Source organism: Saccopteryx bilineata, chromosome 1 (genome assembly GCF_036850765.1).
Source record: "Saccopteryx bilineata isolate mSacBil1 chromosome 1, mSacBil1_pri_phased_curated, whole genome shotgun sequence".
Lineage (NCBI taxonomy): Eukaryota > Metazoa > Chordata > Mammalia > Chiroptera > Emballonuridae > Saccopteryx > Saccopteryx bilineata.
Genome location: NC_089490.1, coordinates 284,686,271 through 284,705,578, shown reverse-complemented (window position 1 = coordinate 284,705,578; position 19,308 = coordinate 284,686,271). Strand labels below are relative to the sequence as shown.

General features: G+C 44.5%; 1 protein-coding gene across 2 annotated transcripts in view; it reads left to right on the top strand.

The window, feature by feature from the left end:
- Nucleotides 1-715: 715 nt before the first annotated feature.
- MYO10 (myosin X) overlaps nucleotides 716-19,308 on the top strand; it is a 219,954-nt gene continuing 201,361 nt past the window's right edge. Inside the window, exon 1 of one of the 2 annotated variants that reach the window (XM_066243997.1) lies at nucleotides 716-1,263. In XM_066243997.1, the coding sequence (XP_066100094.1) occupies nucleotides 1,243-1,263 (21 nt within the window). In that variant the 5' untranslated portion in view covers nucleotides 716-1,242. Of the gene's footprint in view, nucleotides 1,264-14,298; nucleotides 14,318-19,308 lie in introns of those variants that run through there. The other variant, XM_066244007.1, reaches the window with a different exon arrangement.

Sequence of the window (19,308 nt, the reverse complement as noted above, 5' to 3'; positions counted from 1 at the left end):
TCCCAGGTGATTACTGTGCTAAAGTTTGAGGACCTGCTGTATAGGAAACCAGGACTCAGTACCCAGCGGGTTTGATCCTTCGTCCCCCTGACTTTATCTCTGGTTCCTTTAGGTCTCAGAAAAGGATTCTATTTTTAAGGGTGCAATTGGCCTCGTCCTCTTCCAGTTTACAAAACTACTTTTCCCCGTGGCTATGAAAACATCTGTTAACCTGACTGCAGGAGAGAAACTCTGCACGAGAAGGCAGCTTCCAGAAATTCTGATTAGCCTCTGTTCTCTGCTTTGATCTGGCCCAACAGCCGGGGCAGCTCCGCGGACCGCGCTTCCTTCTCTGGGGTCGCTCATCTGCCGAGCTGCATTAATGAGATCCGTGTTGAGCGGGTTCCAGGGTCAGCTAGAGATCAAAGACACAAAAGAATCCCCCCAACCCCTCCTCCCGGGAGACTATTTGGTCTCTAACACCAGAGGGAAGAGTGAACTCCTGCTGCCTGCCCCCAGGTGGGGAGGAGCGGACATAAGTAGAGCGGCTAGTACCCCACCTCCCCGCCCGCCGTGAAGCCTGGGGCTGCCTAGGCGCGGAGTGGGCGGAACCTGGGTGGTAGGTGGGGCGGGGCGCGCCTTCTCGGCTGCTCCCAACTCTGCAGGAGCGCGGGGCGGGGTTGGCTGAGGGCTGGGCTCCTGGAGGGGCGGGGCGAGGAGGGGGAGTAGGCGTGGCCGGGCGAGCGGAGCGAGGCGGGACGTGTGCTCCTGTCTGCAAGGCACTTAGCCGCCGTGAGCGTCCAGAACCACGGCTCCCGTATACTCATCGGCTAGGCGCTCGCGCGGGGAGAAACTCCGGGCTCGCTTTCTGACTGTTGTCCCCTCTGCTCGAGCCCAGCGCCTCCGGCCCCAGGTCAGAAGGAGGGGGCGCATTCCCAAGTCCCCGGCCGTCCTCCCCCAGCCTAGGAGAAGAATGTGCCACCAGCTGTTCTCCGCTCGCGTGCGCTGCGCCCGTAAGTGAATAACTTGGAGGAAGAGGAGACAAAGGCTGCGTTTGGGACGGATGAGTTAGAGAATTGGGTTTAGGCAAACAAAAGGTGCGAAAGACGAGAAGGGGATAAGGCGATGGCAGCGGGGGAGCCCCGCGGGCTCAAGTTCCTGGGAGTCGCGCCGTAACACGCATGGTTTCCCTGGACCTTCTGCTGGGCTGACTTCCGCGAGCTGGACGCCTGACTTGGGCAAGTTGGGGAACGCACTGGAACAATGGACAACTTCTTCCCAGAGGTGAGTGCCCTCGCGGCCCGGCTCGGGCTGCTTTCTGAGCACAGGGCGCGGGCTCCCTTCCTGCCCGGACCTGGTCTCGATGACCTGGAGGGAGGGATCTGCCCATCGCGCCGCGCGCCAACCCGTACCTTTTCCTAAGCCCGAGAGGGCGAAACTTCCCGGGAGGTGCCTGAAATCACCCGCCTCGCCCCAACTTAGACAACTATTACTCCGATGAGTAAGCCGAGGCAGGTTTTGTTTTATCCCGCGCTTCCACTTTGCCCGGGGAGGTAGCGAAGGTGAGCTTCATTTTGCGTGGGTGGCTGACTCACGGGTGTCCCCGCGGCGCCCGTGAGGTGATGCAGCCGGCGGCTGGGCCCGGCCAGGACATCTGCTTGCCCGACTGCCTGGGTGTAGGAAGCCCAATAAAATGTTCAACCAGGACGTGCCTTTCTCCGAGAAAGGTCTGGTATTTCCTTTGCAAAACGTGCGGGCTTCCTGTGAGAAGGATGCAAATACTTCCAGGGGAGACGGCTTAATGAAATGTAAGCGGGGAAGGCGACAGTTTAATCATTCACCGTGTTTTTCTACCCGCCGAACCTTTGGAGTCTAGCTTCAGTTCTCACCAAGAAGTGCTCTTTTAGGGTTTGAGTTCATTCCAGAAGATGGGTCAAAAGATTATGTATTTGTGCTGACTGTTCTTGGCAGATTTTGAATTTGAATGTAAAGGAACCGATTTAGGGCAGACAATGGCTATCTTAAAAGATTAAATTGATGCCCCTTTTAGGGTCATTGAGGTTGCGACACCACAGTTACTTGAAATCCTTGACTTGAGACCCCCGCTTTCCCCCCTGCGACCCAGAGTTACTGTGGTTTCTTGGCTCCCTTTCCTTTCTTGGTTGTGTTTATTTAATAAATTCTGTTTAAGTTTGAGGTTTGAAGTGGCTCAAAGTAAACTTAGTTGACTTAAGGGAGTCTGATGTGACTTTCATTGAAAGCGGGGGTGGGGGGTGTTGTAAATCCAGGACAGTTTTGGAATGGTCCAGCAAATTGGATTGTTGGGGGTTGCCTCTGTGTTCCCCAGTTTGCTTTATCAGACTTAATTGAATATAATACAAGTCATTCTGCTTTTTGGGTGCCCAGGTAGACAACTATAATGATCAAAGTGAGAAATATGTTCTTGTGTAATAGTAACACCCAGTTTTTTCAAAGTGGCGTTTCACATGTGATACCCATATTCTCTGTGAGAGGTGGGCTAGAAAGGAATTTAATCATCCATCAATTAAACACCCATTAATTTGTATTTTTATTTTTTTTAAAGAATGAAATCTATCATTGTGAGACTGGAGCATTTTCTAATCCATAGAACTTCATGGCTGTAAGAAAACATCAGAACTTTTTGCAGGAGTGTAGGTTAAGCAATGTTTAAAGACCAGGGGGCTTGTTTAATTGCATTTACAGTATCTGTAAGAAAACCTCTGCTTTCAGGACACTAACTCTTAACTTTTTTTGTCTTTATTTTGTTTCTGTCTGTTCTGGATCCCTTGATGAGACATAGAATTTGTATTGGGTTTGTTGGGGTCCCAGTCCCCATGCAGCCTGTCTGTGGACTACAGGAGGTCTGTGGCCTCCCCTTGGGAAGAACTCTACCCCCTAGTGCAAGTGGGGGGAACTGCAGGATAACATGGGACAGCTGCAACCTGCCCCCTACATTACCTGGTTGAAAAACTTTTTCCTTACACTATACCTTGGTTCGTTGTAAGGAAACCTGGTTGTTGGATTTTATTTCAGTGATTAATATAATACTGAAGTTGGCCTTTAGCGATCATCACCGCATCTCCTTCATTTCCTAGATAAAGAATTTTAGTCAAAGATGTTAAATCACTTGCCCAAGGTTGAAGAGCTTATTATATATAGAATACAGAGCCTTTTTCCTCTGTTGCTGGTGATGTTTTTCATTTCAGGGACACTTTTATTTATTTAAAGTTATAATTTTAATTTTCTAATGAATTTCTAATCAACCTTCAAAGTTCTACCCCTAAGGTGGAGGCAAGCAACACCAGTTAGGCTGGCCACACACAGTTGTATTAATTGAAGACAAACGCCTGTATCATAGATCCTGTCTCTCAGTTTAGTGTCCTGTAACAGATCTTGTTCTGTCCTGTTAGAGTAGAAACATCAGTATGGAGATAATATGTATCCAAGGACAGCAAAATTGTAGGGCCTCCTTATCACTAAGTGGTGTCCTGTTTGGTAACTCTTCCCATTGTGATTTAGGCATAATGACTTATTGCTTATTGGACAATAATTTGAAGCTAATGGTAACAACTGAGAAAAAACAAACAAACATTGAACCAGCTGTTTGTATGTGTTAGCTTCATGTATGAATGGCCAAGTACTAAGGAAGTAGAAGTAACCTGTGACTAGCGGCTGCTACTTAGAGCAGGGCCAGGGTTTCTCAAACTGAATCACTGTCACTTTGGGCCGATTTAGTCTGTTTTAGTGGGGCTGTTCTGTGCCATATGGGATGTTGAGCAGCATCCCTGTCCTCTACCCAATAGATGCTAGTAGAGCCTCCTAATTGTGACAACTAAAATGTCTGCAGACATTGCCAAATGAACTATGGGGAGCAATATCACAATATCACTGCTAGCTGAGAACACTGAGCTACACCCACAAAGCCGTTGCCTCGTGGACTGAATTCCCGTCCCTGTCGCGTGCACAGCCTTCTCGTCTGCAAGGGCCTGCTTTAAGTAGCGTCAGACAACTTCCTGCCGGCCTGGCCAGCAGGAAGCCCACGAGGCTTGTGTCCCCCAGCTGATGGCTACTGACGTGAAAAGGTATCCTGGGACTGGAGAAATGGAGCATTGCACACTCCCTGATGGAGTTTGTTTCTTCATGGCACGCCTTAGATTTTTATGGCTTCTCTGGAGTCAATTGTGTGCACTCCCGGGAAAACTTGTTTTTTCACCATTTGGAGGTAAGTTGTTAAGTTCAGTTCAGGCAGCAACTAAGTTTTGCTATATGTAACCAAAGCAGTTAAAAAAAAAAAAAGCAGAAAAGTCTCAAACAGTGAAGTGAGAAGGCTACTGTGCGCACATGTTGTCGATATTCCGAAGTGGACGCTGTGTGTATGTCCCCAGGGCCAAGTACAGTGCTTAGAACACTGCAGGGGCCAGTAAGTACCTACAGGTCGAATTCATGAAGACTGTTTTCTGTTTTAGGAATAGGTGTGGCATAATGGCTGATCAAGCAGAAGATCTTGTGAGGATTATTAATGAGACATAAACAAATGCTTTGATTTTCAGCATCTGTAAAATGTACACAAATTATACTCATAAATACAGATACAGGAAGTGCAGGTGTCAATGTTTTAAGGGATAAACGTTAGGTACAGCTGGACTGTTTACCACTGTTTCTTACAGCCTGGTTCACTCTGGTTTGGAACAAACTCAGCTTGGAAGATAAGTGGAAGCACCTTCGTCCTTTCCACTCAGTTTGGGACAGGATCATGGGTTTGGTTGTTACCTGAAGTTGTTCAACTAACTTTTTAAGCTGGGGAGAGCTCTTGAGCTTATTTATTTATTTTTTTAACAATTTTTTTTGGTGACAGAGACAGATAAAAAGGGAGAGAGATGAGAAGCATCAATTTTTTGCTGTGGCTCCTTAGTTCATTAATTGCTTTCTCGTATGTGTCTTGAGTGGGGGGCTTCAGCAGAGTGAGTGACCCTTTGCTCAAGCCAGCAACCTTTGGGCTCAAGCCAGCGACCATGGGGTCATGTCTATGATCCCATGCTCAAGCAGTGACCCCACGTTTAAGCTTGTGAGCCTGCGCTTAAGCTGGCGACCTCGGGGTTCTGAACCTGGGTCCTCTGCGTCCCAGTCCAATGCTCTATCCATTGTGCCACCGCCTGGTCAGGCAGCTTATATTTTTTAAATCATATTTTATTTTGTTTTAGAGCTTATTGATATTTCTTATCTTGGTAAAAGAAAAAAATATTGTTATTTTTGGCAGGACCTTCCCTCCTCCCCCATCATCTCTCCCAGGTAGAGGGGAAGCGCTGAGGACTTCCCGTTCCACCTACTCCTGAAGCCCATGCTTTTGAGGATTGTATAATTGAGTCAGAGCATTTGCTTTTTCTCACATTGGAGTTAAAGTGTTTGTCTTGCCTTTTCTGTATACTCTGTGAAGATTTCTATTGCTAAGTACACTTTTTGACTACTGTCACATTGGGAACAGCAAAGCCCAGGAGCAGCTGTGATCTAGACAGTTGTTGCTAGCAGGGAGCTCTGATGTCAGCGGCCAGGACACGCAGGGAGGGGCCGCTACCCCCATATCACGTGGCCTGCTGTTCTTGCTCTTACTTCTCCACAGAATCGGGCACAAACTGGCGTGGGCAGGGCCTTCATATGAACCGGAATGGTGCAGGGAGTAAGTGAAGTATTTGCTTTTCCAGAGCCTCTGGCTTTGAGTGGCATCACCTATAAGGACAGGAGACTTGAATGTATTCTTCTGTTGAGATTGGTAGGAGAGGGGACCTTACTGTGAAGCAGTTTCAAAACTTTGCATTCAGGGTAACTGCTACGTAACATTTTCTAGTCATCAATTTGCAGGGAGCATTTAAAAATAAGCAATGCATGATGTCTACATTAAGTTTGGCAAGACTTTTCTGTGCCTGAAAGCCCCGAGGCAGAAGGAAAAACTCCTTAAAAGTAGAAAAGATTTGGCCTCTGGGAGCCCGGCTGTACCCCTCCCCCCTGTGGGAGCCTGGCCAGGTTACCTGACTTTCTTGGCCTTTATTTCTCTGGTCTATGTAAGTGGGCATAGTAGTGTTGCCATTGCATGGTTTTTGGGTGAATTTGAGATAAGATTTACAGAGCGCTTAGCATGCGGTAGATAGATGAGTCATAATAAGAGTTTAGTTATAGTGACTTAGAAACTAACTAAGGATGAGTGGTTCTCTCTGGTGAATGACATCCCAGTGCTCAACACTGCAGCGAGGCCTCGGCCTCAGAGACATCCCCCAGTGTCAGTTCTCGTGCTGGGTTGCATTTATTAATTTGCTTCCATTCAACCTGTCCACTTGCGGCAGGTTTTGTATTTCCAGAATTTTGTCCAAAGCATGTCCGTATTACTTTACAGAATCAAGGTCACGTTCTGAGTCCGGTTTTCCAGGCCTTCTGATCTTATGACTCTTCATTCTTTTGCCCGAATGACTTCAACTCCAGAGGCTCCCCTCCCAGCCCGGCTCCAGCACCTTTGTGCGTGCCGCCCTCACTGAAGATCAGATGGCCTGCCTGTCCAGCTCCTTTTTGAAAGCACCACTGACAGGTCTAGTTCACGGTGACCCCTGCTCCCTTTGCTCTGAACTTGGCTCTGCCTTTCTGTCCTGGTCATCTTAGGAAATTTTACTTCTGTTAGCTAGAGACTTTACATACCTTCTTTCTCCCCCCTTCGCAAATGAGTCAACAGCCTTGATAGGTTAAATGTCCCATTTATAGACTTATTACCTCATTTGTACTGAGAGATCCTTAAAGATGGGGTTCTGTCCTTGTATAGCCTTTATTTTGCCCTCACGTACAGATATTTTTATGGTGGGAGGGGAGATGCTCATAACTTTTTTTCATTAATTGTGAAGAATTTTACAAAGTGAGGCACAGAGAGGTTAAGTCATTGGCCCAGTGTCACACAGCTAGAAAATGACAGCCAGGACTTGAACCCAGACAGGTTACCTCCAGAGCCTCTGCTCCTCACATCCTGGCCATGCATTTCTGTCCTGTCCTGTTGGAGTTGTTAGCCCTTTGGCAAAGTGCCATGTACAGTAGGCAGTTAGTACATGACTTTTGAGTTGAAAACAGCATTGAGTTTGGGAAAACAAGTGACCCACACGCCAGAAACACTGTAAGCCCAGCAGGAAAATGTGAATCAGCTTTTGAATATGCCACTAATTTTTATTTGGTTTTTAACTTGGGAAAGACAAGTGTCTTCTGTTTACTTGTAAAACACAGTTTCTAAAGCTGCTGGCCCGAATCTTATGAGGATGGCAGGAAGACTTGTGTAAGAAGGTGCTTGGAAAACTGGGTTTTTGAGAAGTTGCCTATTTTATTAAAAGAGGGTTGGATGACTCATTTTTCTCCCCAATTCTAATGCTCAATTACTAGAGTATTTCTGTTTGAGGTTTTCTGATGGAATCTTCTCTCCCTTTATTTTTTAAGTGAGAGGAGGGGAGATACAGAGACAGACTCCTGCATGCACTCCAAACAGATCCACCTGGCAACCCCCATCTGGAGCCATGCTCACAACAGGAGGCTTTGTGGGGCCATCCTGAGCACCCAGGGCTGACATGCTCAAATCAAATGAGTCATGACTGTGGGAGGGGAAGAGAGAGAGAGAAAAAGAAGGGAGAGGAAAGGAGATGCAGATGGTCGCATCTCCTGTGTGCTCTGACCGGGAATCAAACCTGGGACTTCAACACTCTGGGTCCATGCTCTACTGCTAGCCAACTGGCCAGGGATTCCCACATGTACCCAGACAGGAATCCACCTGGCAAACCCACTAGGGGGCGATGCTCTGCCCATTTGGGGCCCTTGCTCCATTGCAACTGGAGCCATTTTTTAGCTTGAGGCAGAGGCCATGAAGCCATCCTCAGCGCCCAGGGCCAACTTGCTCTAATTGAGCCATGGCTGCAGGAGGAGGAAAAGGAAGAGAGAGAGACAGACAGACAAGAGGGGGAGAGTGGAGAAGCAGATTGGTGCCTTTCCTGTGTGCCCTGACTGGGAATTGAACCTGGGACTTCCATATGCTGGGCTGACACTACCACTGAGTCACCTGGCCAGGGCCAAGAATCTTCTGAGTAAAGATTCTGGCCACTTTCCCAAGTTTTCTCCATATTGGTTGTGTTTTACTTGTTAGCTTATTAATACTCGTGAAGTGATCATGACAGCAGAGAGGATTGTTTCTCAAAGAGCCTTCCTTGAATGAAATATTTGGCTTCCTTGCTAATAAGGGCTTTTCAGAAAATGTCTCCACCAGCCAAAAGTAAGAAACGAGTCCTCAATTTCAACCTGGCATCTCATGTTACATATCAGCATATCATCCGACTCTGCCAGTTACAGGAAGAGGTGTTCTAGTTCTAGTGGCCAAGCTGTGATGTGTCTGTTGAAACACAGCCCGGACCAGGGAGCAGCGTCTGGGAGGGGTCCTTCCTACCTACCTCTGCCCTCGCCCAAGCATCGGTAGCTGCTTTCAGGATTGAAAATTGCCGCAGTATAAAAGCATTTCACATTGTGATAATTTTTATATTAGAAAAGGTAGGCAAGGTTAAATTCTTGCACTTTGGGGTAGGCACACTTGTCTTTACTACTTGTCTGTGATTTAGAGGCCAAGATAAAATGAGATGTTGGAATGTAGCTTTTTTACTTGGTCTCTTACCCAACATTGGGTCCCAAAAGAACCCATAATTCTTTTAAATGTCATTTTGGGGGGATCAGTTAAATAACATGTGAGTAGTATCCATTGACATTGTGAAGAGAGGTTGACTTCTATCAAAGAGTCTGTGTTTGTGATATCTACTTTGTTAAAATTCCGTTAAAAAGAAGTTTGTCTAGTAGACTGTATACTCATGTGTGTGGCCTACCATACATTTTGGGGCTTCATTAGCTTTATAGATATTTAAGTTAGATTACTAAGGATATATTTAGAGTTAAAAGTGTTTTTGCTGGAAAAAAAGCTTTTGCTAAACAGATATGCTGGGGTTTTATTGTTTGTTTTTTGTCATTTTAAAGCCATTTTTCTATTAATTCTGCAAAGAATATGCATCAAGTTTAGGAAATTTAGAAAATGCCATAAGCAAAAGACAAAAACTCCCTAGGTTCACTCTTTTTTTCTTTACTTTAATTTTATTGATTTTACAGAGAGAGGTGGTGGACCTCGAGAAGTATCAACTCATAGTTGCTTCACCTTAGCTGTTCACTGATTGCTTGTCTATTGCCTTGACCGGGCAACCCCCGTGTCAAACTGGCAACCTCAGCATTCCAGGTTGATGCTGTATCCACTGCGCCACCACAGGCCAGGCTCCTTGGGTCCTACTCCTAGTGATTCGTGGTATATGCTTTCTATGCCTTTGTATATGCTTGTGTAAAAGCACACCTGGCATGGTTTTACACTTAGGAGTTGACTGAGAAAAGCTTTAAATGTCAAGAAACTTACACGTGTACAGGCAGCCGCTGTCGTTTTTAGGACCCGGGCAGGAGTGCAAATGCAAGCCCCATATCACATATCTAAATATTTAAAAGTTATGACTCAAGCTTAAAAACTAGTAACTAATATTTCATCTATTCCCCTACCTTGACAAATATCCCTTCATTAGGACACAGTTGAAAAAGGTTTAAAGCTACTGTTTTTACTGCTGAAAGTCAGCAGACTATCAAAGGTGAATGAAGATAATTATAATTTTACATGTCTGGCTATCCTTTTGATGGGCTAGTGACATTTGCATGAATAATAGACATATATTCCATATATGTGTGCCATAAATCTATTCTTCTTGCTCATATTTCACAAAAATCAATAATTCTATGATGACGATTTTCAGATAGGAATGCCGAAGGAAAAAACCTTTCCTGAGTCATTGTGGTTCTTAGATTTTTTTAATTATTATTATTAATTTTAGTTTGGAGAAGCCTAAGGCTGGTTACTGGTATTGTCAACAAAACTCATAGCGATAATTAGGTTTGAAAAGCAATAAATAGGACTGCATTTGGTAAGTTACTGATACTGCAAGATGAATAAAATTTTGTAATTTTATTGTCACTGTCATTAATCTGACATGACTTTTTTTTCTTTTTGACAGAGACAGAGAGGGGACTTGATAGGGACAAACAGACAGGAAGGTAGAGAGATGAGAAGCATCAATTCTTAGTTGCAGCCTTAGTTGTTTATTGATTGCTTTCTCATATGTCTTGACTGGAGGGCTACAGCAGAGTGAGTGACCCCCTACTCAAGGCAGCAACCTTAGGCTCAAGCCAGCAGCCTTGGGCTTCAAGCCAGTGACCTTAGGGCTCAAGCCAGCAACCAAGCTCAAGCTGGTGAGCCCATGCTCAAGTGAGATGAGCCTGTGCTCAAACCGGTGACCTCAGTGTTTCGAATCTGGATCCTCCGTATCCCAGTCCGATGCTCTATCCACTGTGCCACTGCCTGGTCAGGCTAATCTGACATAACATGAATCTCACCATTTCTTAAAACAGTCTCTAGGCCAATTAAATATTTTTTAAATTGTTTCTCACAGTTTTTAATACTGTGCATATTATAAAGAAAACTGAACACAGAAGTTGATTTATTTATAATGTGTTTTCAGATGAGACGATACCTTAATGCACTTTGGCCATAAAATAGTCTTCATAAAAATCTGATTGGGGATTATGTGTGTGTGTGTGTGTGTGTGTGTATGTGTGTGTGTGTGTATGTGTGTGTGTGTGAGTGTGACTTTTTCTTTCCTAATCACACAAACGTTTTTATTTCCTTAAACTGATTTTTAAACATTTTCTTGAAATAGTCATTGTTTTGCATGCTTCAGGTTCGTTCCTTTTCAATTGAGGAGAGTTTTCTCTATTTTAAAAGTAAAATAGCCAAAATCATTGTTTGGGGTATGGGGAAGCTTTACTAATATTATTAATGGTAAGCAATAGTTCATATCAAATAACTCCTGTTTACTACAAGTTCAAAAATAATCTCTTTTTCATCTCAGACCATGATTAACTCTTCGAGGAAATTCTGTTTACTCTTTTTTTTTTTTTTTGTCTTTGTGCCTGCAGCCCAAGGCAAAGGGACCTAGGTGTCCAGTTCTAGGCATCCAGCCCATTCCTCCTGGGCAGGTATTATCATTTATATGACCGTTTTAAATAGTTTCTTTTTGTTTGCTTTTATAGAAGACCGCACACAAACATTCTTGCTTATCATTGCATACTTGTGTGATTATTTCTTCTGGGAGTGGAGATGTTTGATCCAAGGGTTTTGTTCATTTTTACTTATTATTCCACAGCAAAAGTCTTATGAGATGTGTCAGTGCGGCTTAACTGCAGGCCCAGCTGAGGCACCCTGTCATGATGTATTTATGATGAGAAATTTCATAACTTCTTGTTAGGCTCTTAATGACGTGCATTGTTTCACAAAGGAAGTTAACATTTAATACCAGATTTCTGTGTCCACTGTTAGGTTCTTCTTTGAGTTTGAGTGGAGCGGAGAGGCTTTCTTTACAGTTAATAGCAGGGCTCTTGATTTATGTGTGGTCCCCAGAAAATCCCAGTGTGGTTGCTAATGTTCATTTAAGGCCAAAGCACACTCTAGGGATGCAGCTTTGTGCTGCCTGGGGAGCCATTGGCCATTTGTTTAGAGTATTGTTTGTGTGGGTTTTCCTTTTAGTTTTCATTCCTTTGCATTGCAAGTGTCCTTCTTGGGAGTTAACCCTGGGCCACAGCAATTATGTGGTAGTGGGTCTAACGGTAGGGATTTGGGTCACGTGCAAACACTGGTATGTATGTGTCTATGTGTGTCTGTGCGTATATGTGTTTTGACTTTAAGGCTTATTATTCTAATTAATTACCCCCAGGAAATCTTTCCATGAACTTTGAAATAACAGTGTTGAGTGCTAGGTGCAAATAACGCTACATCTTTTATGATGATGTCATTTTATGCAGGTTTGCCTCTTTATTTCCTCCCACATTTTCTTCTTTTAATGATGTGGGCGAAGGGCCAAGGTATTCTGCCTTCTGGTAGTTTTCAGCCTTAGATTTTTCAGATCTGGACAAGTGTGTCTTCTTTCTGGGCCTTCTCAACCTCGTCACTGTTGACGTTTCGCCGGATCAATCTTTTGTAGTTGGGGGTTATCCTGTGCATTGTGGGATGTTGAGCGGCATCCCTGAATCAAATCGCTAGGTGCTAGTAGCATTCACTTTCCTCAGGTGTGACAACCGAAATATCTGCAGACATCACAAATGTTCCCTGGGGAAGAAGGAGGCACAGAATGGCTCCAGTTGAGAATCTCTGTGCTGTGTCCACACTTTAGTGGCCACAGCTTACATTTGGATCTCACTGGTACTTTTTTCACTCTTCCTCTTAATTGCTTTCCATCTCTTCCGGTGATGGGAAGCACTCCTTAGTGTTGAAGTTTTAGAATCCAAACTCTAAATCATTGTTTATCATTCAAGTCATATGTTGTTTGGTTTAGTTAGAATACTCGCATCCAGCTGTACCCTCTGCCTGAAGGCTTTTTGTGAGTTCTCCTCCTGGTGTTTTACCTCTCACTCCCTAAATTTCCTTTCAGGTCCTCTCCTTGAAGCATTAAAGAAATATATATCAGGCCCTGGCCGGTTGGCTCAGCGGTAGAGCGTTGGCCTAGCGTGCAGAGGACCCGGGTTCAATTCCCGGCCAGGGCACACAGGAGAAGCGCCCATTTGCTTCTCCACCCCTCCGCCGCGCCTTCCTCTGTCTCTCTCTTCCCCTCCCACAGCCAAGGCTCCATTGGAGCAAAGATGGCCCGGGCGCTGGGGATGGCTCTGTGGCCTCTGCCTCAGGCGCTAGAGTGGCTCTGGTCCCAACATGGCGACGCCCAGGATGGGCAGAGCATCACCCCCTGGTGGGCAGAGCGTCGCCCCATGGTGGGCGTGCCGGGTGGATCCCGGTCAGGCGCATGCGGGAGTCTGTCTGACTGTCTCTCCCCGTTTCCAGCTTCAGAAAAATGGAAAAAAAAAAAAAGAAAAAAAAAAAGAAATATATATCAGCTTGACCAGGCGGTAGCACAGTGGATAGAATGTAGGCCTGGGATGCTGAGGACCCAGGTTCTAAACCCTGAGGTCACCAGCTTGAGTACAAGGGTCGCTGGCTTGAGCCCAAGGTTGCTGGCTTGAGCAAGGGGTCACTGGCTCAGCTGGAGCCTCCCCTTTCCCGTCAAGGCACATATGAAAAAGCAATCAATGAGCAACTAAGGTGACACAACTATGAGTTGATGCTTCTCATCTCTCTCCCTTTCTGCCTGTGTCCCTGTCTGTCCCTCTCTCTTCTCGCTAGGGAGGAAGGAAAGAGGCTAACAATATTTGCATGATAAAATACTTTGTCTCATGGTGGTTAAGAGCCCAGATTCTTATGGTCCTCCTTGTTTACTCTTTGTAGTAGATTTAAATACTGTTAAAATATTTTTTGACTTGTGACTTTATATCTGGAGTCATTTGAGGTAGATTTGTTCAGGCGTGGTGCATTTGAACTCTTGTTCATCACGGTAGTAACTAGCATATTTCCTATTCTTGTTCTCTTTCCCTGATGTAGAAACTGCGTGAAATAAAATGACTTTTGCATGGTTAATGCTGCTGATGTCCCAGCCCTAACATGTTACAGCCCCATATGGTCTAGCCAGGTGAGCAAATGGATATTGGAGTTTGCTAGAGCCAAGACTTCTTGGGGTGTTGAGCAACTGTGTAACAAGATATTCCTGTCATCCATCAGTATCTCAACAGGACTGAATGGGCAGGGGATTTTTCTGATGAACTCCCAGACTTCTAAAACCACTGACAGTGCCCTAATTTGAGTCAGGCATAGGGTGGTGGCAGCAATGAGGGGGTCATCAGGTGAAAATTATATTTTATAGCTTAACTATATTATCTATCTAAATCTATAGTTCTATCTTAGTTACATTTATTCCAAAATTGATTTCTGTAGTATTACAGAAAAATAAATAAAATATTTATTATATAGTGGGATAAAGTAATTTTTCTCCAGGCTTCCTTAATGAGCTTGCACTTATCCTAAAACAGCATTGGAGTAGACAGTTGGACAGGTTCTGTCACAGAGCACCGGAAACCGGTGTGTGTTTGAGATGGAAGAAGGCCAGAGGGCCAGCATTGGAGATCCGCACTGTGCTCTCTGGACTGTCCCTGTCATTTATTGTTTTAGTTAATTACCAAGCACTCCGGTTACGGATCCTGATGAAGCAAGAGATGACTTCTTGGAATTGAGGCTAAGTGAAACCTGACCCGCGAACTCCACACCTTCTCTTTTCTTTGCTACTTCTCTCAGTTTTGATGAGTAAGTGTGTGCTTCTTCTATCTGCTTAATTTTTACCTAGCACTTGTTTTTCTTGCAAGCCATAGTAACGAATCACTGAAAGCTTGGTAAAGGCTGTTGAATCAGCAAGCGGAACTCTCATTTGCTGAAGATAAGTGGAAGAATACTTACAAGTTCTCACCTTCATTGTTCTCCCCAAACCTTCAGGCAGGAGAGAAGTTAAGTTGGGTTTGTTTTAAAGTTCCTGGAATTACTCGGTGGCTGAGGAGTTGTTTATTTGTTTGTTTGTTTGTTTTTAATTTACTGTGTTTTGAGATATAACTGACATATAAAATTATAAGGTGTTTGAAGTGTACATCATGGGAGGAGTGAGTTCTTCCCATGCTTCTCACCTTTGATTTTCTCTTCTAGCTGAGGACAAAAAGGGACTAAAACTTAATCTGATGTTCTTTGACTTTGTTGCTTTTTTGGGGGAAGGGGACAGATATTCAAAATTTATTTTCCAACAGTCAGTATTAGCAGGTGACACTACAGGGTTTTTTCTGTAGATCACACAATCACAAACCTCTGGTGTGTGTCCTCTGTAGTAATATCCACTTCACAGTGTAAACAGGTCTATTCTGTGCACTTACAGTTCCAGAAGGAAAGGCAGAACATTTTATTGTTGTTGTTGTTGTTTTGGATCTAAAGTGAGATGCAATAACTTTGTTGCTTTCTAACGTATAAAATGCTGTAAATGAGACATATTTCTGTAGATGAACTGTTGTATCATGGATGCTTTGTTTATTGATTGGGAATCACTTAAATGGACTCTGCAAGACTCCAAATGGGATATCTGATTTGTTAGAATAAAAGTGTTCTATCTGCTGACATAAAATTAATTTAAGTGGATAATTTGTTGGGCATTAGCTGACCCTGACATGGAATTAAGGTCTCAGATGGTTCATGATGGAAATCTGGGCTTGATAGGTTGGTCATGAGGCTTCAGTTATGACATTGTCACCAAGGCTAGGACTTAACAACTGTGCCCAAGCCATGCAGCTTGTAAGGGGCTGGCACCAAGTGCTTACCAGCTTAGTTAATTCAGATTAATAAGAAACTCGAATATGGTGAATGATTTCTTTGCTTCACAGATCTCTACTTGTTAAAGACCACCGTTGAATTCAGTGTGATTCAATTGTGCCAAGGGACCTGTGATGGGCCTGGCATGTGTGAGACTAAGGCTGTGCTAAAGTTGACATCTGGGTTCAAGTGGGATTCCCACCTCTGCCTTCCTGAGACCATGATGTTGTGGGGGAGGGGGCACCAGAGGACACCGAGGAGGTACCATTGATTATCTGGTGAAACTGAAATGTCCCTAAGATTTATCTAGACACTATAAACCTCTAAAACTAACAATAATAATTTATGAGACACTCAGTAGCATTTACTCTGCTAAGCCCTTTGTAGACATCATGTCATTGAATCCTCTGCATGCTAGCAAGTATGATTAATCTTCTGTAGAGGTGATCAGTTGTGGCTAATAGAGGTTAAGTAACAGTCAGGTCACACAGCTGGTAGATGGGATCCCATGTTATTTTGTCTGACTTCAGAGCCTGTGTTCATTTTTTTCTTCTGAGTTGATATCTCAGGAGCTTATCACAGCTCTCCCGGCCAGGGGGGTTGCCAGTCTGGAAGATGGACACTGAATGTATCAAGTATTTGGACTTTTCTTAGTGCTGTATGATCCCACACTGGGCAACGTTCATATTTCAAGGTTATTTTCATGGCTTGTGTACTCAGTTGCGGGTGTGTTTTGTCTAGGATCCCTCAAATATAAGACATATTTGAGGCTACAAACTCAGTATTGCAAGTGGGCAAAACAAAAATAGTAGCTTCAGCAAAAAATATCAAGGCTGCAGAATTAACAATGACGTAGATGGGCCACATAGGCCTCCTTGGGCACCACTGGCCCCGAGATGTCATGGGACCTATTGATTAGTTCTTTTGCTGGCTACTCTGCGAGAGTATAGGGTTACTGATGCTGGCTATCATCATGAGGTTCTTTTATAAATGGGCACTACAGGCATTGTCGGGTGTCCCAGCAGAAGCTCATGAAGGTCCTTGGGAGGCTGTTACGGGTCCGAGTCACATAGCGTGGCTGTGGCCAGAAGGTGGAGTCGGCACAGTGGACTCCAGCGGTGCCTAATATTAAGGTCTTTATCATTTTGTCAGGATCAAACAGATGTTGCCCTGCCTTTCCTGACCTCCCTTATTGCCCAAGTCCACGTTCCCAGGTGCCTCCTTCCAGTGAGGAGCCCAGGCCGGCTGGGTGTTGTATATTGCTTCTTGCCGTATGTGAAATCATTTAAAACATTCAACATTGAGGTACAGAGAACACCCCACATTGCGGAGGTTCTTCCCTCTGCCGTGCCTCTTCGGCAGCTGTCTCCTCATCCCCCCACTTTCCCCGCACACCCCAAGTAGCTGTAGGCTTGCCTTTGCCTGCTCTACATGCAGCTCTGATTTTGCCAGCCTTTTTTCTGAACTTTAATATGTACAGATGTATTGTGGTTCTAATGGGTCGCTTTTGTTCTGACTTCAGCTCTTGCGGTCCCTGGTCACACTCAAGCCCATATCCCACACCAGCTTGTTCGGCCATGCCCAGGGCGAATCATGCTTTTGTGCAGAACGGCCTCTCCTGGCCTCCTCCCCCGTCTCTGGCTTATTGCTTCCTGGGGTCTCCACCCTGCAGATGCAGATTTTCCAAAGACAGACCTGTGAAGGAGGAGAATATCCAATACTGGAGGCAGAACTTGAAATTAGTCACTCAGTCTTGAGTTTCAGATGGCCAGGCAAGGTGGAGCAGAACATCATAGTTTGAAATGTCACCAGCAATTGCTGGCACAATGGCCTGGCTTCCTGCCCGAATTACCATGGAGCCCTCTCCCTGCTCGACTGCAGATCAGAGAAGAGTTGGTTGGTTATATTACCCAAGGTTTGGGTTTTTAAAAGTAATTGGCAGGAGTTTTTAGAGACTATTGCTAGCTGCTTGTACCTTTTTTGTTTGGTGAATTTTTAGCAAGCACCTTTCCATTCTGAATATGAAAGTCATTTGCTTTATAACTGGGGAGAAAGCAACAATTTTTGACATTTGTGTTAGGAAATCAATCGCAAAAGAATGGAAACACTGTGAGAAATGCAAGCTCCTTTCTGGTGAACTTTATAAACACCAAAGAGAAGATAGAATCAATTATTTTTTTTTTGAGGAATAAACAGAATTTCCTTGCATTCCGGTGTTCAGTGGGCAGCTGGCCAGGAAGCGTGCCTATAGCTCAGGAATTATCCCAAACCAAACTAATGGGAAAAGTCTGATTTGCTGGAGGCTGAAATTCAATATTGAGGTGGTGACATAGGGTGTGTCTGTGCATGTGTGTGTGTGTGTGTGTGTATGTGTACGTGTGTGTACGTGCACGTATGCATATGTTAGTGGTGGGGTAGGGTCGCGGGTGAAAGATGTAGGAAGCCCTAACCCCTGGCAGCTATAAATAGAATAGTTACTTGAGTGACTAAAATTCATGCTTTTTAAAAGGGCTTTCTTCTGCCATTTGGTCAGAATTAAGATTTGATTCAATATATTATGTCCGAGACTAGCCTGAAAACATACTCATTTTCCTTTTGATTTGAGCCAAGTTTAATTAAGAGCACTGCTTGACAAGCCCATTAAATAATTGAAACACTTTCCTTCAAAAGCTTTGCACTTTGTACAAAATAACACATTTTTTAAAGCCTGTGTTGAGACCCAGACTCCATGAGGCAGTATGTAAAAGGGTTATGAACAGTGGCTCATAGTGGCCAGTAGCTAAGGACAGTGAGTGAAATGAGCCCACTTGAGGGCGATAGGGTCTGGTGGGGACTGCGGTTGACTGTAGCTCACAGACCTGGAAAAATTAAGGCTCAGTGTTGCCAGGCCTTCTAGTTTTTAAAGAGAGGCCAGATATGTAGATGTCTGAATTGTCTCAGTTTGTCAAATGTCGACAAGTAATGCAGCACATTTTGTTTTTTCCTGAGTGGGCCATACAGAACTCAAAAGGGCTGCTCCTTTCTAAATAGTGAAGCTATAATACTTGAGTGACTAAAATTCATGCTTTTTAAAAGGGCTTTCTTCTGCCATTTAACTTTGGAGCAAAAAAAAAAAAAAAAGCAATGGTATGGCTTATATTTTCCTTTGGGTTAGTTTTTTTTTTTAATTTTATTTATTTATTTATTCATTTTAGAGAGGAGAGGAAGGGAGAGACAGAGAGAGAGAGAGAGAGGAGAGACAGAGAGAGAGAAGTGAGGGAGGAGCTAGAAGCATCAACTCCCATATGTGCCTTGACCAGGCAAGCCCAGGGTTTCGAACCGGCAACCTCAGCATTTCCAGGTCGACGCTTTATCCACTGCGCCACCACAGGTCAGGCTCCTTTGGGTTAGTTTTAGCTTGCTTCTGAAAAATATTAACGATCTTGTGAAACTAGATTGAGATGATCCCCATGTTATTCAGTCTTTTTGGCTCATTCCTTATGTTTTACTTGGGATAGAAGCTGGATAATTTTTGTCTTTTGAAAGGAGAAAATGGTTAAAAGTTTACTCTATATTTTTTACAGAGCTGTGAGGTTTGAGAGTTGGATGCCATACTGCCCCACCCCACTTTATCACTGAACATTCACTCAGCGATGACCAAGGACCTCCCCACAGAATGTAGTTGAAGGGGAAGGTTGTGGAAGCACGCTGCCCGCTGCCCAATGTATGATTTTAGGCAAGCTAGTGACCCGTCAGTGCCTCATGCTCCTGTTTGTAAAATGGGTTTGATCGTAACTGTCCTGAGCTGCCACAACAAAATATCACGGACTGGCGGCTTAAACAAAAGATGTTTGCGTTCTCACAGTTCTGGAAGCTGGGGGCCCAGGATTCAGGTGCTGACTGATTCAGTTCCTGGTGAGAGCTCTTGTCCTGGCTTGCAGAGCTGCTGTGTGGCTGTGTCCCAGCATGGA